The 26053-nt window shown below is 33.7% G+C and overlaps 1 protein-coding gene across 1 annotated transcript in view; it reads right to left on the minus strand.

Annotated features, from left to right (window-relative positions):
- LRP1B (LDL receptor related protein 1B) overlaps positions 1-26053 on the minus strand; it is a 1825680-nt gene that overhangs the window by 1173679 nt on the left and 625948 nt on the right. Inside the window, exon 3 of the mRNA XM_072789062.1 lies at positions 9567-9704. Within this exon, the coding sequence (XP_072645163.1) occupies positions 9567-9704 (138 nt within the window). The remainder of the gene's footprint in view (positions 1-9566; positions 9705-26053) is intronic.

Raw genomic sequence — 26053 nt, forward strand, 5'->3', positions numbered from 1 at the left:
AGATATAGGCTAGGAAAATCTAACAGAATATTTACACACAAATATTTTTCCATACACATTAAGATACAATAAATTGTATATATAATTTTTATGTAAAAAAATTTAAATATTACATTGAAACTGAAGAGCAATTTATATTGTACCTTTGAATATTTTTCTCCAAACTTCCTTGAAAATTCTTAGTTTTTAATGAATCTAACTAAAAATCAGACAATTCAAAGTCTTAGTGCTTCTGCTCTGAAAATATTGGATAGTTCTTAGAGCCATTTATTGAACTGCAAAGATTTTTTTTTTCTTGGCACTCTTAGTTTTGTACCTGTAGACTGAATGAGAATATGCCACATGTTTCAGCTAATGGAACTGAAAAGTGCTTTTTGGGCTTGTCCTTCCCATTCTCCTTTTTATCTGATGCTCAAGGCTTGGCTCACGGTCACACTGACCTAATTCGGAAGACGCTCTGAGAGCACACTGATCTCACTTCAGTTGGCATCCTATGGTTTCTACAACCACAATGGGTTGTCTGGGCTGGTTCTACAATCCTACTTGGCATACAGAGGTCAATCATCAATATCATGCTTTCTCTAAATCACAAACCTAATGCAGAACTAGAACGCAAATTCTTAGCTAATAGAAATAAAACTATGTGGTGTGTTTTTCTTCAGAAAGTAATCTTTAATTTGTTTCTTGTGCCTGAAGACAAATGTGCAAGTATATGTAGAAAGATTAGGAGAAACTTAAAATATATATGCATATTTCTCTATGTCTCCACATGAATGAAAAACAAATTAATGTTTGATTTGATTATGAAGGGACTGATTATAGAAAGTTCAGGTGTCACTAGTCTTATAGCGATCTTTTTTTTCCTGAGTATTATTTAATATAATGGAATTTTCAGTTGTGATGACATTAAAATACATGTAATGCAATGGGATAGGGTTGACTGTATAAGTGATAACAGTGGATCAGAGAAAAGGCAGCGGAAATAGTATTTTTCCACAATTGTGAAGAGGTTAGAAATTCAGAATTGAAAATATTGGCTGAAGGTATGAAAATCACTTGACATCTACCTCTATAGAATTCTGTAAGACTTACTAGAACTCTAGATCAGGCTTAATAGATCTCAAATCACCTAATTATTTATTGGCTATTTATTGAAAGAAACAGCATTGTGTTTTTCTTCAATGTTGGGTTTTTCCCTTCCAATTTTAAACTTTGTCTCTTATTTCTCCTTCCACATCCCATTACGAATGTTAATCCCTAGATTTTTTTTAAACTTCCTATTGTAACTAGTGCAAATCTTCAAAGAGCTAAAATGAACTTCTCCATTTCCTTTCTACATCCCTCATCAAATGAAAGTACTAATTTTTCTCAAGGGGATAAAGCTAATAGTCAGATTGAGACATTCAATTCTGCAAGCTTGTTATATAGTTTTTCAGCTTGTTGTTCACTCAGCACATTTTTTTCCCTGCTCAATCAATTAATAAAACTGACAGAGAACATATAGTTAGCTCAAAAATGTTTTTCAGTTGATTTTCTACAAGCCACCTTGCTGCTTTAAGAACGGGTCAGAAAGGATGCTGAAGCATAACAATTTTCTGCGTTACTCTGAGTTGATATGTTAAGGCTCAGTAGTCAAAACTGGCAAACGAAAACTCAAGGTCACAGTGTTTAAACCTTGTTCTCACACTGCTTTTCTGTGTGACTTCTGGAGATGCCAGTCAACCTCAGCTACCTGTTTTAATTCCTTACTTTGTAAAGTATCAAGCTGCTTGTGTCAAAAACTAAATAATGAATTATAGGGGATTTGGCTTCACATTTAAGGTTGAGTAAAGAGCTGAGGGACAGTTTGTTATATAATTCATACTTTTGAATAATATTGGAACCATCATATGTTTCCCAACGTTAAGATACAAGAGGGCAAAACTTAGGCATCAACTAAAGTGGTATTTTAGTGGTTGCTAAACATAGGATTCTGGTTGCTTAAAATAGTAAATACACGTTCCAAATTCCTAACTTTCATCTGAAAAGGAGTTCACTTAATATGGCTGCCTTGTCATCCATTTTGACTTCTACTTACATAGAAGTGACACATTAAAGAATAACACCTAGTAAACCTTGTTTGGAGAGTTGATCAATGTAAAGAGACACGACTGTTTAGCTCAAAGTTTTACAATTAAACTAATGCATATTTTAACTTTCTATGAATAAATCGAATAAATCACAGAACTGGCTACATATATGCAACAATTCTAAACTTTTTATGCTTAATAGTAAAATATATATAACCCTTATGATATTGAGAAGACATCCTAAGATCATCTAACACTCTCTTTCTCTTTTAATGTTATACAATGCATTTTAAGTAGGTCATACTGCAACCTTATTCTAATATAGCCACTCCAGGTCTAATATCAAGTGTTTTTTTCAGCTTCAAACTCATCTATCTCCACTTAGAACCCTATGCATCAACTCTACCAAAAAACTTACAAATTCTCTTGAGTGTACAATGTTTTCTTAGGTACCTGTGCTCCCTACTTTTGAAGTGTTCTTCCTTCCCTCAGTTGCCTACCAAACTCTCAGAGGGGGACATGTGTCAATCATCAGCTTTTTTGGGGAATTTTCTTGCATCCCCTCAAGCAGAATTAGATGCTTTTCATTTTATTCTTCCTCAGTAACTTTTGCATGCCTCCATTATGACATATGAATTCCATGGAGGCAGAAAATAGGACTTTCAACATCTCCAGTGCTTAGATAAGAGTTTACAGTGCTCCTGGTGCTCAATAAAAGTTTACTGAAGTGAATCAATGAATTGAATATAGGGAAAACATTATTGTGTTTCTTGTGGCACATTTTTAAGAGTTCATTTTGGCCTCATGCCCATTATTTTTTTCTTACAAACTATGATCTGTTTTCCATCATATCAGGAAGAGAACTGTGAGGGGGAGATCCAGATAAATGAGTCCCAGTGTCCATGAACATTTATTTAAATTAACAATTCCAAAGTTAGCAGAACTATTAACAAGTCTCTTCTGTTGGAGATATTACTGGGGGTATAGTTGAGGAAGCCGAGTCCTCCGGCTTTTGTGGTTCTGCATAGCCCTTCCATATAAGAGGTTGGCATGTTTTAGGCACAGGCATCATAGGAGTTGTTTCAAACAAGAAGTCAATCTCTATATCAAAGCAATTGCTACTTCTCTACAGATGTTAGGCAAACAGAATAAATACTCGACTGGGGTGTAAGCTATGGATCTGTGTTTTGGATTTGTATCTATTTAAAAACAAAATCCACTAGAAATATAGTATATTCAGTAGCAATTAAAGGTCCCTAATGCACCAGGATTTTTACCACAGAAAATACTGGATCAAAAAAAATATGGATGTAATGTAAGTTAGTTTTATTTTTTTTTAATTTTTATTTATTTATGATAGTCACAGAGAGAGAGAGAGAGAGAGAGAGAGAGAGAGAGAGAGGCGCAGAGTGTACACAGGCAGAGGGAGAAGCAGGCTCCATGCACCGGGAGCCCGACGTGGGATTCGATCCTGGGTGTACCAGGATCGCGCCCTGCGCCAAAGGCAGGCGCCAAACCGCTGCGCCACCCAGGGATCCCTGTAAGTTAGTTTTAAATCACTGTTTACCAAGAAGAAAGATATAGAATCCGAGAAGAAATTTTAATAAAGAATATCTTTTTTTAAGTTAGAGTCTTCAGTATTTGATCCTTTATAAGCTACTAGTATGCTTACAGGACTTTTTTTATATATTGCAAAATCCATTTTGTAGTTATTCTTAAAAATAATTCTGTTTGGGGCCAGAGAACACTAATTAGTACATATTAACATCAATCAAAGATGTAAACCTACTACAAAAAGATTCACTTCCAACAAACAATCAACTACTTTAGATTATTTTTTCACAAGCTGGGCTACCATGCACAGCCAAATTAGTCATCCTTTCCCCACAGGCCATCAGTTAGCCAGTTAGCTGTAGGTAGAAGTCAACATATTCAAACAAACGGTTGAAATTTGAACTCCAAGTCTCTTGAGCAGGATTAGTTTAGCAATCACTTCTAATAAATCACTATTAAGAAGTCAGATATCTATGCCAACAGCATATTTCTAATTAAACAGAATTTATAAAACTAAGACTCTGGAAAACGAATATACACACTTATGTGTGCACACCTATGTCTCTGTGTGTATATATATGTATATATACACACACATATACACACATATATATTTAGAGTGGTCATCAAATACACTACTGCAATTTTCACATAGGTGCCATTTGTCAATACAAGCAATGTCTGTAATAGCCTTGCGAAAGGATGATATACTTGTAGATGATATCTATTCTTCTTAAGAATTGTTACTTTGCTTTTAAAAAGCATGAATTTGGCCCTGATATCAAACAGTGGTAAGGGTATCAGCCTCTCACTAAACAAACTCAATTATTGAAGCTAATCACTTCGAGATAAAATGCATAGGCTTGAGATAGATTTGAGACTACTGATTCACCTTAGCACAACTCAAGACAAAGAAAAGAATATAGCAGGATCTACTTTTAAGTTACAGAAACTTCAGTAATCAAAAGTGGTCTGAACACACAAACTCAGGTACTCTTGGGTAATTATAGCTGTTTGTTTTCTAGCTCTCAGCCTACTGATGTTTCAAGTGACTTGAAAACACACTGGTGAAGTTTCTTTCCCTTCATGTGCCGAAAGCTTTATGTTGCTGACAGATACACTTCCTTCAACATTGCTTGTAATTGTACCTCTTCTCCATACCTAGGCTTTGGACTCTTCCTGCTGAAATTCCCTTCTTGAGCATGACAAGTTCATTTTAATTTAGAAAAAAAATTGGCAATATTTTTCAGTGGGAACTTTTAAAATGGGAATAGGACAAGATTCATTGACACAATAAAATTAAAGTAAAAACAATAAAGTGCTCCAAATTTATTTTTCTTCCTCATCAACTTAATCAACCTCTTTCTTTCCTTCTTTCGTTCCTGGTAGCTACACAAGCTAATCTCATGGGCATTTGAAATTAGTGTTGTGATGACTAACAAATGTCACCACAAGATAAAATATTTCTTTTCTGAAAGAATGAAAAGTGGAGTCCTGAACATTTGAGCTAAGAATTAATTCTAAGTATTTTAATTAAATGTATTACATTTAATTATGTTAAATCAATTAGTTACATGAAATTAATTGATCTGGATTAATTTCTGAATATTTGGAGTATATATGAGATTTCAGCAGAAGTTTTAAGGATTACTAGTTTTCTTGTGGTGAGTCATTACAGATAATAAAGTTTGCCATTTTACCTCAGTGCATTTTGAGAAAGCTCTAATTCATAAATTACTTCCAGGATTTTTTAGCACTTTCTCCTAAGACTTTATTTTTATGAATAGTAATATAAAAGGAAAAAAGTATGTAAATTTAAAATGTAAATCAGTATCTAAAATACATTAGAATAAATACATTAGAATTACTGGAATCTAAAATAAATACATTAGAACAGATTGTGGGCGGGTAGAGAAAATTGTAATTACATATATTAAGAAAATTATATTCCAACTGGCAAGTAAAGTAAAAAAAAATTAAATGGAATTTTAAGAATTCTGAATATGCATATTAAAGGAGATAGGTGGTATTTAAGAGAATCTTACTCTTCTTTAGTTTCATATCAAATACACCAATTAACATATTATACATTCAGAATTATGTGGGAACAGGTTCAGAACAGAAGAGAGAAATCAGAAAAGAACAATATGTGTGTTTGTGTGTGTGTGTATTTGTATGTTTGGGTGGTGAGTTTTTCAGATGTCAGAAAGTTTCATTCCTTAATCAGTTTTAGTAAACTCTTCACACGCTTTATCTCCTCAAATTTAAAAGGACATTGGGATGTTTGCTGTAAAACAACCACATAGATTACATAATCATGTTTTCTTGAGACACAGAAGACAGAATTTCTTTTTGCATGAACATGAAAGGTCTTTTTGCATGAACATGAAAGGTCTCCGTATTCTTTTAAAAGATTAAGAGCACACAATGCCACAGAAACTGTTGTTTCCTTGTACATTAAAATGCTTGATTATTTTGCACTTCAAATGTACTCTAACTAGGATTGTGAATTAAAAAGGCGGGGCTTCTTTTGTTCACAGCCACTTTAAATGTTAACATAATGAATTACCTCAAGAATGTCAAATTTTAAGATAGCATTTTGATATAGTTCAGTCGATCTAGTATCTATGAGCTGAATTTGTTCACTTCTTTGCATGGCTGTGAGGATTTTTGTGGAAATATCTTACACAGAGAAGCCTTGTACTGTATAGATTGTGGTTTTACTGCTCATGCAATTTAGATATAGTGATATTATTACCAGTATGAAATACTATGTAGGAAGAGATGAAGTTTTCTAAAATATTACATGGTGATTTTGAACATTCTCATTGTAAAAGTTTTACAAGCACATTCCTATATATAAGTACACCTATATACAAAAATCCATTTTTCTTTCCTCAAATGGAGCTAAATTATGGAGATTAAAATATCAGTGTTATAGAAAATCATTAATAATAGATATCTTTTCATTACCCTCACCAGGAAGAAATTGATTTTTTCTGGGGAACATTCAGAAAACAATTCAGTTGATACAAAAGCATCCCCAAGACCAGAATATCACCTCCAAAATGTTAAACTTTTCTCCTTATTAATTTTCATAAAGGATACAAATATACTACCAAATGTGCTTTGGATCTGTTATTAGAAAAAAAAAAAAAGAGAAGACAGATCCATCTTTGAATCATGTCATTGGCTTCATGTATAATTACTTAAATTGGAGTATTGCTTAGAATGCAACAAAAAAGAGAAATGGATTTAGAAAGAGAAAGTGATTTGGGGGGAATTGTTCTACAAAAGAAAAGCATCTCTAAAAATCAATGCAATGTTTGAACTAATCTGGTTTCTTTTTTTATTATATGTCTATAAATGAGAAAGTTCTTTAGAAACTTGACAGGCAGGTGGCCGTGGTGGCTCAGTGGTTTAGCACCGCCTTCAGCCCAGGGTGTGATCCTGGAGTCCCAGGATCTAGTCAGTCCCATGTCGGGCTCCCTGCATGGAGCCTGCTTCTCCCTCTGCCTGTGTCTCTGCCTCTCTCTCTCTCTCTCTCTCTCTCTCTCTGTGTGTCTCTCATGAATAAATAAATAAAATCTAAAAGAAAAAAAAAACTTGACAGGTTGGTGCCTAATTAATTAATCAGAAAACAATTTTTCTTTGGGTATGACTTAAAATCAGGAGAAAGGTTGAAGATATACCCTATAGTACGGTAAATAGCAAGCAGAGATAAAATAGGTGAATAACAAGCATAGATCCAAACATACTTCTTGTTATTTCTAAGCCCACCTCAGGTCATAATAAATTACTTAGGTATTTTAAAACACTTCATTTGGTGAAATCTTGAAATATTTAAAACGCTAAAAATTGTGCAGTCTCCTACTTAAAAAAAAAATGAAAGAAAAAGTTTGTCACTAGTGACAAAGATATGAAAGTTGGAACGATTAGAAACCTGAATTAGAAGAGAAAAAGAGATTGAAGCATAAAAAATTATATACTCCAAATGCATCTCAGTCTGAAGTATACACCAAGCTTTTCAATGATTAAATTTAATATCACTTTATTTTTATTCCAATACTTTGTACTTATATGAATCCCTGTTTTACTATTAACATATTCTTTTCTCTATCAGAGATCACAACTCTAAATTTTAGTAGAGAACTCAGATATATTTTCATATGATCTACAGCACTGAAATATGTTTGAGATATTCTAATTTGTATAACCATTTTTGAGGATGTATTTGGCAATGTGATGATTTCACTCTTTTAGAAGCTTAGTCACACATGTCTATCCAAAGGCTTTTTTCCCCCTTAATGTAATAAGAAGCCTGAATTATAATTGAAGTGGACAGAATTAGGCTCTAGAAAACATAATTAATTTCTGAAAAGAAAATTAAACTCTTTGACTCCTATCACTTTATAATTCCACACTTTACCTTTTCTGTTAATACCATTCTTTTTAACATCCAATTATACAAAAATAATACATGTCAAAAGGCCTTTAAATAAAAAAATATCTTATTAATTATTATTACGCATGTGTTCATAACTAAAACTGAGAGTCTCCTGGCTCCTTCTGTGACCCTGTCAGAATTCAAGCTAAGAAATGAAACTCAGCCAAAGAAGGAAGACCTTTAACTTCTCAGTTGAATATGTCCACAGAGCCAGAATAATTCCTTTCTGAAAGAAGAAAAGGACCTAGTGACCCAGTTGATCTATGGTCTCTCAACAGCCTTACCACCGTGGACTACCTTTCTAAGATTTACTCTTTTCCCAAGGTATCTCTCCATCTCTGTATTGAATCCACTGACTTCATTCAGCCCACCCCTAGGAAACTGGAAGCCAGTAAGCCCTGACACACTCCAGATAGGTTTTGGGTGGCCTGTACATTGCTGGCCACGCAATGTTTTAAAAAGGAGTAGCCATCTTCAAATAACGTAAACACATACAGATATGGAGATCCTCCTGAAAAACTGGAACTTTTGGTAACCTACAACCTTTTTGCACATGGCAGTAATTGGTTTGTATGAATCTGGTCAGAGACCAGATATGCATCTCCAGTTTTCTGTATTTCCTTCTCTTCCTTATTGTCTTACTGACCCTCAACATTAAGGACAGGTGCCTCAGCTTCAATAAATATCCTTTGTGTTATACTCAGCTGGTGGGAATTTCACTGAAAAACTTTTGAACCAGTGATTTCTTTCCAGGCTTCATCTTGGAGTCAAATTTACTTAACTGGTACCTTGATTCTATTTCCACATTTGGATCCTTACCTTAATTCTCAACTTTTTTTTAATATATTAATTTTTTTTTGGTTTCACATTTATTTCCTCTCTCCAACCAGTTTTATTAGAATGTGCCAGTTCTGATTCATTTTTGTTAACTTTGAGACTTTAATTATTCCTTCCTCCCATTATTAATATATAAGTAAAACCATGACCACTGTAGAACACAGGTATTGACTTTTTAAAAAGAAAGAAAATTATAAGAAAGTAGGTACAACTTCATGGCGGTAACATTAAGAAAAAAATTCCTGTGAATACATCATACTAAAATATTTGGTTGCAGAGGTTTCACTTCAAATAACTTTGGCTTAAGCAAAGGTTCAGAGAAATAAACTTATGACATTGTATAGTATTAATCCCTGTGACAAAGACTTCTCATTCGTCTTTTGCATAGAAGTCTGATTTTCTATGAAATATGTAATTGTTTCAGAGTCCAATGTCAAAGTCCAAATGTATTTCTTTTTCTAATGGAATTTTTCAATAAAGCACAATGGTTATATGTTTGAAATGCATATTAAGTGTTTCTGGCAGTAAAATTCTTGCTGTCTCAATAACTGATATGATTATGGTTGAAAGAAAAGTCCGGTTATAGGTTCTTTTTTGAACTTTCATTAAACTATGAAAGATTTAATAGTGCAGATGCCTTGTTCCACAAACGGACTCACCCTGACAATGCAGTCCTTCATCATACCCATCTGAGCAGTCCATGACACCGTTGCACAGTTGGGATAAATGAACACATTTGTTGGTACCAAGGCAAGCAATGTGATTCAAGGGGCACTTGATTTCTACCTCTTCAGGACCTGAAAAAAAAAAAAAAAAGGAAAAATAAATTAGTTTTGTTTTTAATGGTAAAACCATTAGCTCAAGAAATTACTAGCCTGAATTTACAAAACAAACTATATGAAACACTACCAGAGGGCAGCTCTCTCAGGGACGTCAAAATTAGCCCCTGTGATTAAAAACCTAATATTTAAAATTGCATAAGACATAAAATTGTATTTTTTCAAATAATACACTAAAAACACAAATATTCTTTTCAACCTTTAAGTAGCATAGGTTTAAAATCTGAGGGTTGGTTTGAGTCATTGATCTACGTCTTATCTTTAGATTTAGTGGGCAAGGTAGTGAAACCCTGTATGTCTCAATTTCCTCAACTGTGAAATATGGAGAATGACAACTCCTTGGCAGAGCTCTCATTAGAACTGAATTAGGTAACATGAACAAAAAGATTTTAGTGTAATTTAAGTGAAGTTGTGTCAGTCTAAAAATTATTTCTTTTTTAATATGTTCTTTATTAAGAACAGCTAGTTATGTACTTATTTATAGACGGATTATTTTTGTTTGAAAAATCTTTACTGAGCAATTATAATAGAATTTACTAAGGAGTGGGGAGGCGATAAGGAACAGAGCATACTCAGTGAGTTCTCCTGCTGATGCTAATAGTACATTACATGATCAATCTTTGTGTTTTCAAAGATATACTTAGGTTGGAACACCACATCTTTTCTTAAAGCTCATCAAACATCCAAATTGGGGACGCAAGGGGGGCCTTAGTATTTGAGCGTCTGCCTTTGGCTCAGGGCATGATCCTAGGGTCCTGGATCAAGTACTGCATTGGATTCCCTGCAGGGAGCCTGCTTCTCCCTCTGCCTATCTTTGACTTTCTCTCTGAGTCTCTCATGAATAAATATAAATGAAATCTTTAAAAAAAAAACATTTAATTTGTACATTGCTATATCTAAATTTCAGGTTGCTAATTCCCATATCCTAGCTAGACTTCTTCCATAGGCACTCTCCAAATTCCCCACGTGATGATTCTTAATCTTGCCCAGCTCTCCTAAATCCAGAGTGCTGTCGTGGCATATGACTACAATCGCATGTTAATCTGTCACTGATTATTACATGAGGCTAGATTCTACAATCAGGCACACTTAGTATTTAATCACAGCTATGTTAATACCCACGGGACATTAATTTATTAAATCAACTAAGCATTAATTTTCTCATGTGTAAATAAAACTATCAACAGAGTTTACCTTGTAGGCTTGTTGTGAATGTCAAAAGTTATTGATAGCAAAGCAATGAGTTTTGTGAGCTTTTTTGGTTAGATGTGGGCTCGGAATAGGAATTCACATGTGTTAATCATGTAAATGAATGCATCAGAGTGGAGTTCTTAACAGACTCTGGAAACATATTCTTGGTCCCACACTTACATACAATAAATTGAGCAATCTATGTACATTTTCTGAGCTTTGCCATGTTGTTGTAGGGATTATATAAAAAGCTTTTTCATTTTTCCCAGCAAACACTAATAAAGTGTTTGCTATCATCATAGTTAGGTAAAGAATGTTCCCATAAGGTGAGTTGCCTTTTCATAAACACTTGTATTGCATAACTTCCTTTTATACTGCAAGCCCTCTCCCCTCAAAAAAGCTGTAGAATAGCAAAAGACATGTTTTGAAATATCTTCTCAAAATGAGTGATGAGTATATGTGATTTTGTTTGATGCTAAAACAGCTTTCAACCTTTTATATTTAGGGAATGTAATAAATTGTTATGATGTAGCTTCACTAGATGAAGTATTGACACTAATTGGTTTTCTGGTATCTTTTCTTTGTGTATTTATACAATTACTGACATATAAGGCTATTAGTATTGTCAAATACCCATCACCTCAAATGCACAACTCATTTTATTGTAGTCTCTGTAAATTGAGTATCAATAATTTTTAAAATATACATTTTCATATATATATAATATATATACACACACAAATATATAATTAAAGTACAAATACACAAACTTAAATCCAAATTATAGGAATAAAAATAAGAGAAGCTCCTTTCACTGAGAGTTTCTAGTATTAAATCTTATAAGATTAATATGAATTCACTTTAAAAATACAATTGAAAAATATAAATTAGGTTTGAAATGCTGTACATTTTTATGACCAACAGTCACAATGCAGTTTTTCTTAAAATTAATTGGCTGATTCTTAGAAATTTGAGAATATGTAACCTTGTATGAATGTCAAAGTAGTGTTTAGGCCAAATATATTTAGATCTCTATGTAAAAATTCCAAAAATAGCCCACAGATAAAACACTTCCAACCTGGGAGACTTCAGAAATTTTATTAAAACCAAAGATGACTCAGTAGTTTTTTTTTAAAAGAAAGATTTTTCTTTTTTGTTTTTGTTTGTTTTTGTTTGTATTAGTTCAAATAAAAGTTTTGTTTTGTTTTGTTTTGTGCATTCTTAAGGTTGTCAGGTAATGGGTTAAAATGATGGTGTGAAATGCACAACTGGTATTCAGAAACAAATTTTGAGAAAACAGAAAAAAAAATGTTTGAATTTCTTAGAGGCAGTATACAAAAGTATTAAATTCTTCTTACTGGTAACATATAAGAAAAGAAGAAATTTGGACTAAAAAAAGAGTTAAGTAATTTCTTTAGTGACTAGCAAGTACATCTTCCTCATCTTTAATATACTCTTTTTTTGACTTCCAGCACTTCTGGGTAACTGGTAAGACAGCTGGTACATGATTTGATGGGTTGTACCTTAACCAGTCCTTCCCAAATTGTCGTATCTAAGCTCATTAAAACCATGACAATATTTGCAAATTACACAGAATAGCAGAAATTATTTGTAGAGGTTGTCCCGGGCCCTGGGAATCAACCTCAAAACTGAGACAATCAGTATCTCAACCCTCTTTGATCAATGCTGGGGTATTTCAGCAGGAAAACTCTGCTAACTCTAATATTTTGTTGTTGTCTTTCTAGAATATGGGGCACTTTAAAGAATAACAATGTCTGCCTTAACTAAAATTATCCCAGAAACCAGGGAGTATGAGTATTTAGTGTACTGTTGCTTTGAGGAATAACCCACCCTTGATTCCCAATTATCGTTTGTGAATTAAAGGTGTGTATATCCCGTGAGGCTCCCTCAACCGGCCACCACTTCCACCCACTGATCTGTGTGACAAGGGAAAGAATGTGATAATAGAGACTACGTGAATTCCTAAGAATATGTCAGTGTTGTATTAAATGATTCATCTCACGAAAACCCAGGCATTACCTCTTTAGTTACTAAATTATTAGGATTTGGGGGATCTGAGAACAGGACTGGGATGACAGGGAAGCACATGAAGAATTGCAGAATAGTACACATGCACTTCAACATTTAAATAAGCATGGTAGTCTTAGATTATCACTTCAGTTTTCAGTTATGCATAGTCAGAACATTTCCAGTGCCTCAGAACTAATTTTAGGTGACCTGAACAAGATAGCAGAATTTAAAATATAGTAATTAATTATAAGAAAGAGAAACTCTATCATTAGAAGGATTTAAAACATATAAACACAGGCAAATAGAACTTATATTTTTAAATTTTTTATAAGCCTTGCCCAATTAGCTGCACTACGCTTCATTTTTTAAACAGAACCTCATTTTACAAACAAGCTTTCTAGGATAATGCAAGGGCAATGTGACTCATCTGGATGTTTTTGAATGTTTAGATTATTTTTATATATAAACATCTTACTCTGTTCAGTAAAAAAAAAAAGAGTAGTTTAAAAGATATTAAGTCTGATCAAATGTCTTTTCTGGCTAATGATAATTGTGATAGCACATTCTGGAGAAGAATAGAGTTTTCTTCTATAACAGCAGATACAATCAAATATCTGCACTTGTCACTATACCATCATATCTCAGCAGGACCAGCATCGATCCCCTCCCCAAAGTTAACCTTTCCATCTTTCGCTCTATCACATCCCACTTTCTGGGTTTTTTCCTATTAAGATTTGCCACTTGGTTGTATTTCCCATTTCTGTCTTTCCAGTGGTTCTAAATCCTCTACGTATAATTTCATACAATTTTCTTAGCCTGTATTCAAGAAAAAAAAGTCACTTTGCTGATTGAACTTTCCTACAAATGTTATCCTTTCTTTACTACTTTTTTAGCTGTTAAATATCTTCAAAATAGAGACTGTACCCCCTGTATTCCTACTCCCTTCTAACTCCAGCCACTGCTCCCAACACTGCTGAGTTGGTTTTCTTCAAGGTCCCCATGGTCCCACTAACAGTGAAGCCAGAGGCAAACAAGATACTTTGAAAGCTGACCAAAATTCCTAAGACACACTTTCTGCCATTATTTCCCATGACTTTTATACTCTAATCACACTATTATTGTTGTTGTTATTTATGCTATTCCATGAACACGCTTGGCTGCGTTTCATATATGCTTTTTGATAAACTTTCCTCTGTCTCTGCCTGAAAAACACAAACGTGTAGTACACTGCCTGGCTCAATGTACAATTGTTGAATGAATGTTCAGTTCATTTTAACTCCTGGCTAATTTCTACTTTCTTTTGTATGCTAAAAGTCACCTCCATTAAAAGATTCTCAGAATAGGTATAAATATCACTTTCACCCAACAACTGCTCTCAAAATCATAACCATTCTCAGTTGCTGCCCACAACAAAACCAAACTCTGGCCTGATTTCATTATCTAACTGAAACTTAGTTAACATTATTTACAAGTTATTTTCAGTACTCATAGTAAACTCTATTTAGAGTCAACATTCACCTCCCTAAATTAATCCAAAATGTCCCCACTTCTGGAATTTTCTGTATGCAATATCATCTGGAAAATAAGCCTTCTCTTTTCACCCAGCAAAATCCTTCAAGTCCAAACTGGCTTTTCCATCAAGTTTTCTTTGTGAAAAATAACATCACATAATGGAGAAGTTATTAAGTTTAGAGATATCACACCCTTGATTTAGAGTTTTTATTTGCTGTTTATTATCTCAACTTGAGTAAAATGCTAATTCAGTGATATTCCTCTTTTACATTTGAAACTTGGGGATAATAATAGTGTCTACCTCACATGATCCTCATAACTAATGAATATGGTTTGGGATATGCTTTATAAACCAAGAGGATTGTGTCTGTGGGGGGTGCCACTGATCCCACATTTTCTATGAATTCATGCAGATGTTGTTTATATCACATTTTTTTTACAATATAGCTTTTTTTACAATATAGTTTCTGTGTATAGTCTATGAACTATGTTAATATATGCAGTTTCACATAGATTTCATGAGGTATGAAACCTTTATTTACTTTTTTATTCCCACTTTACAAGATACAATAAAATGTCAATACAAGAACATATCGATTGCTAGTTGATATAAGAATCAAGTAAAAAATAGTTATATAAAGTCATCACGAAAAACATAAGATGTCTTTGAAATTCAAAAATTAAAAAAATATCCACTTTTGGATTTTATGTAATTATACCTATTTACTTAGAAGACTGAGATTTGATTATATTGTGAAGAACTGTTGGAAACTCAACTTCTAAAAACCTAGTACTGATTAAAAAATATACGCATGCACACACACGTATACATATGCACACATACACATATATATACAAATTAATATAGGACTATTTCTATTGGTAAGATATCTTACAATATTTAGCTTTTAAATATTGAATCTTGTGGAAAGTTCCTATTTATTAACTGAAGAGCTCATGATTTCTAAGAATTTGTGAAAACTACCTTCAAAATAGCTTTCCTAGAATTATTTAAAAACAAATTTTTAGTGTCACTTTAAGTAATATATTAAGATTCTGGAATGCTATTAACCTGCCTGCAAATGCTTAATCTGTTCTATTCCATGTTTTTATTTTTATTTTTTTTTATTCTTTTTTTTTTTTATTCCATGTTTTTAAAAAAAAATTTTTTAAAGAATCTTTTTCGACAAAGATCCAATTTCTTGGAAATATTACAAACTATCATCTTTTAAGGGGAATTCCTATGCAATTAAGCATATGGAAACACTGCATTATAATAGCTGTTGTAATTCTCACAGCTGAGAAATCAAAATAGTTACAGCCACTTGTGAAAACTATAAAGTATGTGGACTACATTATTTTCTCCATATTATTTGGGAAAATTAGTACATCATGTAAATACATTTAATAATATATATATAATACATACATATATATTTAATATAAACATAACACTGGATCAAATAATACCTTTACAGAAATAGTAGAACTTTCCTAGAACTGTGTATTTCATAAAATTCTGTTATATTCAAGTATAATTTACTTTTGCATGTAAGCTACTTCAACTGACAAACTGATAATTTAAATGGAAGAAATAAAAGAAATTTATAGTATTTCAAGGAAAATTAAAATTGGATTTATGAGTTTCAACTTTTAAATAAAACAATATTAATTGATATCATTAATCTATAGGACTATACTTGAGGATACAGGAATGAACAAGAACTCCTAAATATACATGTGCACTCAATCTAATAGTAACTCACTCAAATTAAATAATTTCTGTGTAATATAGGTTCCAGTAATGGCTTGTGTGTTTACATATTTCAAATGAATGCTGTGAAAAATCAAGAACAGGAAAAGATGTAAAGGTGATTGATTTTGTCCAGCTGCACTACCCTTAAGCCAGCTCTGACATCTGTCCTATTTTTAAGGGCCCTGGGGAAGGAGATTTTGCAGCTTTGATAAGTTGTTTCAAGGTTTAAAAAGTCTTTGTTTTTAGTCCTTACTCTTTGGAAGTCTCAGTGTAGGAAAATTCCTCGCATCTAACATGAACAGTTTTATTTCTGTATTTAATATGCGAAAAGCTTGCCTGGTCACCTAAGGAAAACTATGCCATATTAACAATTCTGCTATCACCAAAGTCACCACTGTGTCTGCTATTATGATTACGAATATATGGATGGTTAGGTAAGATTCATACTGAAAACTTTCTGGATCACATCTGGAAAAACAGTTGTGTTAAAATATCTCTCTCTTTCTCTGTGTGTGGTCCGCTAACTTTAGAATATACCTGTCAAGTCCTTTTTATCAGTTTAACTCACTATCTGCACCTGAATCCAATGGAAGTAGGTTAAGTCATAATATTCCCCTGCATTGAATCTGTAAACATTTAGAATATAGCCAAAATTGGCAAATGAAAAGTACGTAAGGAAATAGCTACAGAATTGTTGCCATTAATTACAACTTTGGAAATAAAAATTTTATCTGACCAATGGACTGTCTTGTTTTCCAACCTTCCATTTACCAGCAAATAAATAAAATAAATGAAAGCATTGCTTTACAAGGGATTGTCATTGCAGCAATGCTATTCATTAAACCCCATGCTAATGGAGGGAACTCAGCTTAGATGGCTTTAAAAAATCAGGGCCATTTAGGTGTTTTAAATGTTTATTTCTCTCCCTGCATATATTCTTCACATGTTCCTTGATTACCGAATCACCTCTTCCACCCCTACCACTTTCTCTTTCAAAAGGTCTACAAATTCCTTTCCCCCTCCCTCGACCTCAGTTAAAATACATTTTTATGTTTGTTTCTTCTTTTTTTTTGTTTGTTTGTTTCTTTCTTTCTTCTTTAATTTCTTAGAGCCCTGTTCTTTGTTAGCTATCTTGATATCCTAAGTGCTATATCTTACAGGTAATGCATTTGCATTCAAACAAGATTCTTACAGAAACAATAGATTAACTCCAAAGATTAGAATATGTAAAAAATGACAAAGGTATTTTGTTTTAGAGAAAGGGGCACTTCACTGATTGATACTCATATTACACTTCTTGCTGACAATTTTGTTTACTTGTAAAGTTGGCCCTTATCTCTCTTTGTAAAGGAAGAGTACATATATACTCAATGAATCAGAAAGAAGATGCTTTCTTTCTTCAAGTTTGCAGAAATCCTACTGATTCCTCAAGAAGTAAAATGCATATTCTAGTCATATCTTAAAACTTCTGGGTGGAAAAGATTTACCCAATTGCAGATAAAACAACTAAGAAAGCAGAAGATAAAATATTCCATTTGGGAGTATCTCTCTTCTCAGATACAAAACAGAAAATAAGTGTTTCATCTCTAAACCTAAAGCTAAAGCTAAAGCTTTTTGCTCTTGTTTTCCAGGGTTACTTTACCTATAGTAATCCAGTGATGGCTAACTGATTACAGTTCTGAAGTTTAGGGCAGCATGGAAAGTCTACTTGTTTGAGGCAGAGATGACTCCATGGTAAGAAGCATGTTAAAAAGATTAACGGATAGGAAAAACCAAGCAAAGACCATATAGTTCCACACATCACAATAAAGGGACAATGAGTGGAAGCAGCCAGCTGGCTCATTCACAAGTCAGGACAGCTAAGAGTCACTCCCTTTTTGATTCCACAAATAAGTTAGAGATTGTTTCTGAGCCAAATTCTGCATACAGAGGTGTTACTATTGCTACTCTAAAGTTTGCTTTTTGAGGAATACATAAAAAAAGATAATTATTTTTCCAGTCTCTTCCCATAGAGGCTAAGATAACAAAAGGTTAGATACATGTCCCCAAGTATGGCTTAAAAATCAGAGGCAAGGGGATCCCTGGGTGGTTCAGTGGTTTAGCGTCTGCCTTCTGCTCTGGGCGTGACCCTGGGGTCAGGGATCAAGTCCCACCTGCAAGGAGCCTGCTTCTTCCTCTTTCTGTGTCTCTGCTTCTTTCTGTGTGTCTCTCATGAAAAATAAATAAAATCTTAAAAAAAAAAGAATGAAGAAGAAGGAGGATGAGGAGGAGCACAAAAGAAGCAGAAGAAGCAGAAGAAGGACCCAGAGGAGGAGGAGAAGGAGGAGGAGGAGGAAGAAGAGAAGAAGAAGAAGAAGAAGAAGAAGAAGAAGAAGAAGAAGAAGAAGAAGAAGAAGAAGAAGAAGAAGAAGAAGAAAGAAAGAAAAAGGAGAAAGAAGAAGAAGAAAGAAGAAGAAGAAGGGAGAAGAAGAAGAATCTAGAAGAAGAAGAAGAATCAAGAAGAAGAAGAAGAAGAAGAAGAATCTAGAAGAAGAAGAAGAAGAAAGAGCGAGCTACTTTGAGATCTGCTAGATAACAAACATCATTCCTCATCCAATTATCTCTTCACCACAATTAAGATGAAAACAACTCTACAAAAGCTAAAGAACTAGGGTTTTTCTTGTCTTAGTTTTTTTTTTTTTTTTTTTTTTTAGTTTTCATTCAAGACAACATTAAATTATATATGCTGACTAAAAAGAAAACTATCTTTCTGATTTAGAGAGAAGTGTGCTGCTCCATGACCTTTGGTCAAACAACCCAGATTCCTGGTGATATACACACACACACACACACACACACACACACACACTTACTCTGGTATATATATATATATATATATATATATATATATATATATATACCATGAGTAAGAAGATATTTTCTGATCCCACTGGTACAATTATTCAAATAAATGTTGTTTAATAGGAGTTATTCATTCATTATTCCATTTGGATAAAAACCTTGATATTTGCTTGGACTGAATGGATAAGAGAAAAATAGGAAAGAGAAAAGAAAAAACGAATATATGCCTTGAATCACTCTATCACATTTCAAAAAGGGATTATTTGCTGTATGTAAAAACAAATAAACAATTGCTTGAGAGTCCTGATTAGCATACAAATGATTTTATAGTGAGAAGGACCAGTTAGAGAATATAAGTTAAAATGTCTTTCACTGGAAGAACCATGTTGCAAGGCATAATAATTTTTATAGAAGCCAATTTATCCTTAAGAGGAATACAGAATGTTCAAGAATCCAATTTTAAAAGCCATAGAATGATACAGATGTTATTAAACATAACAATATCAAATCCTTAGTAGAATGTATAGATTGTATATTTCAGACCAAAAGTGAAATGTTATTGATGAGATATTTTTCAAAATTTAACTTTTATGCCACTCAAAATGTAAACTGTGAACATAATTTCAAGGTGCTCTTTTAATGAAAACAAACTGTTCTTTATTGTACACTGTAAAAGTAGCATTATATTAGTAGGATAATTGCTGTTTATTGAGTACTTCCTATGTTCCAGGATCTCTGGTAAGCATATAATGTTCATTATCTTATTAAATCCTTACAAGAACATTATGAATTAGGTATTATAATTGCTCTTACATAGATGAGGAAATTGAAGATTGCAGAGGTTAAATACCTTCTTCAAGGTCACAGAATTGTAATGCTACTGTTTGAATCCAGGCTTCTTATATCTTTGAACACTGGTTTCTTTACCACTGTGCTATATTGTGCTACAATCTCAACCTCCTGTAACAAGGAAACAAATATGGCAATGCAGCCATGTAGGTATTTGTCTGATTCACTCTCTCTGTGAAATAGATTACATAAGGATCTTGAGGGAAAGGTAAGAAAATTTTGTTAGAAGTCAAGGCTGTGAAGCCATGCTATGCCATTACTTAAACTGCTCTTATAATCAGGGGTGATTCCTCAGTATTTAAAAACAGATGAAATTCACTGGACTGGCTATAGCTTCTACAAGTAGCCCTAAGAAAGAAACTTCGCTATCTGTGTACATTCTATGACTTCTTGGCTGTTGAGCCCTCACCAGTTCCAGGTATCCAGTCTGTTTGACCAGGGGAGAGAGATAGGAAGAGGGAATGGCAGAGAGGAGACATGACAGTCTCCTGAATTTTACTAGGATGGCTTCTTTGTCCACTTTTGACTGAAGGACCTTGGGGTTCCTTGAGAGGTTTCAGGAGGGCACTGGGTAGCAGTTGTTCAGAATCAAAATAGAAGTGCTCATCAATCGGTACAGTTGTGCCATGCATACCAGCTAAATATTAGCCATGTTTAGAAGAATTTGTATTGCCTATTTCCAGCAAATTCTAACTATGAAGACAGTCCCCACGAGCTTTGCCTTAATGACAAAATATTTATGCACTATAATGTTAGATCATCCACAGTAAATACAAACAGGTCTCCAATGTTATGTGGTGCTAAGGTAAAACTCCTTCGAGTGATCAACCAACTTACCCTTAACACAAAACCCTTCCTTTGACCATTTAATCAGTCTTTGCCCATGCGCTTATTCCCACTTTTATGGAGCATTCTCTAGATTAAGCAGGGTAGCCACTGACATGTAAAGTCCTGGTAAAGTCCTGCTGCTTCTGACACCTGCACAGCTTCTGTGCCTGGCTAGCTTGGCACAATGGAGTCCAGCATGAAGGATGCCAACATCACAGGTTCAAATGCCATCTGGTACAATTATCTGCCTTTCTGTGTCTCAGCCCCAGATTTTACCTCTTCACATCAGCCACCCATATATCCTCTTCATGCTAGAACTGATGCAAAGCAAGTCAGTATCTTCGAGACACTACAGATCCCTAAAAGGAAGGACTGATACCACTTACAATTCAATTGCATCTTTAAAAAGACAGAGCCTTAGCCAGGGTTGAGCTTGGGTTCAATGTGCCAATACTAAACACTCAGCCAGCTTCTCCCTGGGGAACTCTGTGAGGAATGACTCTAGGGCCTTTGAGTGTGCTTACATAACTGCTTCAGTTCATTAAATAGCACCGTGGCTCTCCTGTTTTAAACAGAGCTGAATGTCTCCAATTTATGTGATCAATTAAACAACTGCTAAATAAACAGTATTTGGTAAATAGTGAATCAGCAAAAGAAGTTTCTCCCTCCTCATGAAAATCATCTACTGGCAATAGCCACATTTCTCAAAATTTTATAAGGCAATTCCTTATAAAATTCCTTATTCTTTTCATAGAATATTAGATATAGAAATTATGATGAGTAAAGGGAAGGATACAGAAAACAATGAGGTTGAAGTTGAAACACACACTGACACAAGGACTGCAATATAACTAACAGTGTTAATGCAACTCACCCACTAACTGCTATCTGAATGGTGTGATAATTAGTGAACTAGTGATACCTTTTATTGGATATCTTACACTTATGGACAATTCAAATGACTTATAAAATCACAATACCCTTCTGAAAATGTCTTTGGCTCAAGAAGAAAACAAAAGAATAACAAAAGGAATTTTCTAGTCGTCCATGTTGAGAATTATTAAAAATAAAAATAAATGGCATTCATATATCAACCAAATACCCAAGGTAGTCACTTTCACTCCATCACTCTATTCTGCTTAAGGGACTTCAAATGTGATCAACTTTACACTGAATTTTGCTCTATGGTAAATACTGTTATAGCAAAATTTCAGTAAGTCTCACCCCCCTGCCAAATCTTTTTTTGTCAGATATATTTGCAAAGAAAACTATTGATTTATTTTTGTTTCATCTGCCCTCTCTGACCCTTCCATACCCATGGTAATGAACAGAAAAATGGTCAACAGGACCTGAAACAGGAAAGAAGACAAAAAGCAAAGATCAACAGAAGTGTACAGAATGGAAAACCAGGAACTGGGTAAGAGAGGTGACCCAGTTTTTATCAAGTCCTAAATTTATAACATGGCTTTTGAAGGTGGTCTTTTCTGTAAAACTTTGAATAGGTATAAACAAATGAAAAATCTCCAAAGGCACATTTTTCTCCATTTAAAAGTTTAACATATATTTTATAAATGAATTCTAAATAAGCCATTTATTATTTCCATACCTTTACTACACAGAATCTGATTGAAACCTCATTGAAGATTGATCTTTGCAGACTTGCGTGCGTGCGCACACACAGACAAATTTTGTAAAGTAGAAGATGCTACTTTGCTAAAAGCAACTATTTATTATATCTGTCAGTACAGAGAAATATACAAATCCTTTACTGTAGCTTTTATTTTCTTTTTGGCTCCACCTATGTTCTCATTATGGTATTATCTGATGAAGTTGATTAATGACCACAATTAAGGTAAAATAGTACAGTATTTGGGAAGAAAGAGTAATCTGTGGAATTTCATTAAAGATGCCTCCTTTATATAAAGTTGTTTTATTAGAGTATTTTATTTAAAAATAAGAGACATCTCAAAGCTTCTTTACATAAAAAAACATGCAATTACCCTAGGATGTAAATATTTTCATATTTTATGCTGAAGTGTATGAAGGATTCCATCTTCTTTGATGTTATTCAACATATTTCACCATTTCACAATTCTGATCAGATTTTCATGAGTTATGTCTCTCACGAACATCTTTCCACATTTCATACTGAACATTTGTCAATGACACATTCAGAGACATACTATATATCCTAAGACAATGTTTTCCAAACTTTAATGTGCATATGAATCATGTAGGGATCTTAAATTGCAAATTTTGATTCAGTAGATCTTGGCTGGAATGGATTTTTGTGCATTTCTCCAAGCTCCCAGGTGGTTCCTGTACTCCACTACACAGACTACACTCTGAGTAGCAATACACTAACATCTCCAAAAAAATGGATTTAAAACCTGGTGTCCTGGGATGCCTGGGTGGTTCGGCAGTTGAGCACCTGCCTTAGGCTCAGGTCATGATCCTGGGTCCAGGGATCGAGTCCCACATCAGGCTCCCTGCATGGAGCCTGCTTCTCCCTCTGCCTGTGTCTCTGTCTCTGTCTCTCTCTCTCTGTCTCTCAAGAATAAATAAAATCTTAAAAAAAATTGGAAACATGTTCGCTGAAATGGACTCTAATGGGGCATCTATTTTTATTGTACCACAAATTAAACAAATATCACCAAGACAGGGCAGCAGCACACAATTTTAAGCTTTTTATTAATATTGATACATTGACACATTCTAATCCACCACAAATTCTTATGAATGATTAGTCTTTGGGACAGTATATGTATTTGTATCCTAAAAAAAAAAAAAAATCTTAAAATCTTTTAGACATTACCTAAGGATTCCATAGGTGACAAATAAGAAAAAGAAAAAGGAGGAGGAGGAGGGGGAGAGGAAGAAGAAGAAGAAGAAAGAAGAAAGAAGAAAGAAAAGAAAGAAGAAAGAAAAGAAAGAAAGAAAGAAAGAAAGAAGAAAGAAAGAAAGAAAGAAAGAAAGAAAGAAAGAAAGAAAGAAAGAAAGAAAGAAAAAAGAAAGAAAGAAAGGAAAAGAAGAAGAAAAGAAGGAATGAAAGAAAAAAGAGAAAGAAGGAAGACATAAATGAATACCAGATATAAAATGTGATAAATTATGCAAAAAAGTCCATGTTTTCTATTATTTGTTTTTAGAAACTGAGAATTGATAGTGTGAAAGTACAAAGGAAGAACTGATCATATGATTTCAGGTTTGACAGATTGGTTAAAATCGTATTGGTTACTTCTCAATTTACTACATATATCAAGTTAAGGATGAACAGCCTTATCAGCTATGCGCAGAGCTTGAGACCTGAGAAATACTAAGGCAGAAGACCAACTTCCATTTTATTCAAAACTCCTATGCATGAATATGAATAAATCAATGCACACATGCATAATTTCCCCCTGTTTATTTTCCTTCTGTATCCTATCTCCATTTTCTCCTTTAATTTCTCAAAATGTACTTCTGGTAAAATTAAGTGGCTAGTTTAGGTCTCTAGGAAATAGATACCTATGGCATTTTGACTTTATTTAGATCAACTACCTTCTCTACTCAGCTACCTGCAATTGCTTGCATGGCTACCACTGTATTTAACAGCAATACTTTCTTTAATTTTTAATTAAGTTGTTAGAACTAGTCTGAATTTACTTGGTGTTCTAGTTTAAAGCTATAAAATGACCTAGAACAACTAATTGAGGAGATACAGGGGTTTTCTTTTACTTATGTATTAGTATGAAGTAAGAACAGGGGGCAGGGTCCAGGAAAAAGTAGATGACAGAAGAATAAATCCTGTAGGATGATTCCTGTTTGGTCACGCTTCTTATTTTCCCGCTAATACTGAACTGCTATAAAAATGCTTAAAGAATTGAGTATCTACTAGGCCTGAGTTCTACACAAATCTGCTAAACAAAATGCAAGCTGTAAAACACTGAAGAAAGAAAGAAAAAGTTAAAGCTTGTTTGTCTGTTTGTTTTTAAATTGGCAATGTGTAATTACAAATATTCTACCTTTAAAGTATTTCACTTAAATTTAACATTTGTGAAGATAATCAAATTCAAAATTAATATTTGGGAGGTAAATTCATTCTGAATCTCTTGATAAGTGTTTCTAAAGGTGAAAATAACCTAACACAGTCTACTAGTACTAATAACACAGTAGTATGACGAAATGCAGAAATACCCAAAGATTATGTTACTATCTAAATATTGTGACTTCTCAAAATGCTAAATTTTAGCATCTCTAAATGCTTGAATTTTTTGGTTCAAAACATAAAAAAAGAAAAAGTTGTATATTTTAGACCCAAACATACTTGTATAGCATTAGTATTTGATGCTAAGATAGCCATAAAGTGCCAAAAACTAAGGGCATAATTTATGATCCTAATAAAGCACAGCCATTAAATGGTTTAAATTGCTGAAAAGGAATAGTGAAATAACATGCAATTCCTTCTTTCAATAGGGAGGTTTGTTAGTCTGAAATTAATGTCCTCATATGTAACACTTTAACAACTTGTTCTGCATACAAAGTTCTACTGAGGAATAAAAGTCTCAGACCTTTAAAATCCCAAATACCTCATTTTGTTGGGTAAGGTTCTTCTGAGTAATATAGCTCCGTAGGCTACAATTCTGTACCTTTTTTCTTTAAGACATTTCTTGATGTGAGTTTTAGGTCACTGTCATTTTGAAATATAAATCTTCTTGCAAGTTTCCTACCTGGTAAAATAGCTTTTCACAATGGCATCCCTTTATGTTCTTCACTATCTATTATGGCATCAATGAACCTGTTGGAAAATATTTTTTTCACCGAAGATTCAGTCCCTCAATATGAGCTCCAATCGTGTCTCTAATCTTCACATCCTATCCTGCAAAAGGGCTGCCTCCTGGCTGGCATTTACAGTACAGCATGACGGCCCTTATCTCTTTAGTCATTCCAAGGAGAGCATGGTGGAGAGAAACCTCTCCAAGCCACTCGTAAGTGGAGATCTCACAGGTATGTGGTTAATGACCTTCACAACATTTTCTGCATGATGTCTGCTTTTGAGTAGGAACTCTACTGTATGTTTTGGTTGCAAATATTCCTACAATTCAGTTACAGCTTCTACAAAGTTGGCCTTGGCTTAAATAGGCAAATTATCACCATCAATCTATTGTATTTAGGCTCTATTTCCTCATGCCCTGAACAAAGGAATCATAAATTCCATTTTCAGAAATGTCTCTTTCCATGGCTTCATGTCTCTCCACTAGGCTGAGAAACTATAGAAGAGACTATATTGTTTAATTTAGAAGAAATGTTTTCCCTTGAAAAT

This window comes from Canis lupus, chromosome 20 (assembly GCF_048164855.1).
Source record: "Canis lupus baileyi chromosome 20, mCanLup2.hap1, whole genome shotgun sequence".
NCBI lineage: Eukaryota > Metazoa > Chordata > Mammalia > Carnivora > Canidae > Canis > Canis lupus.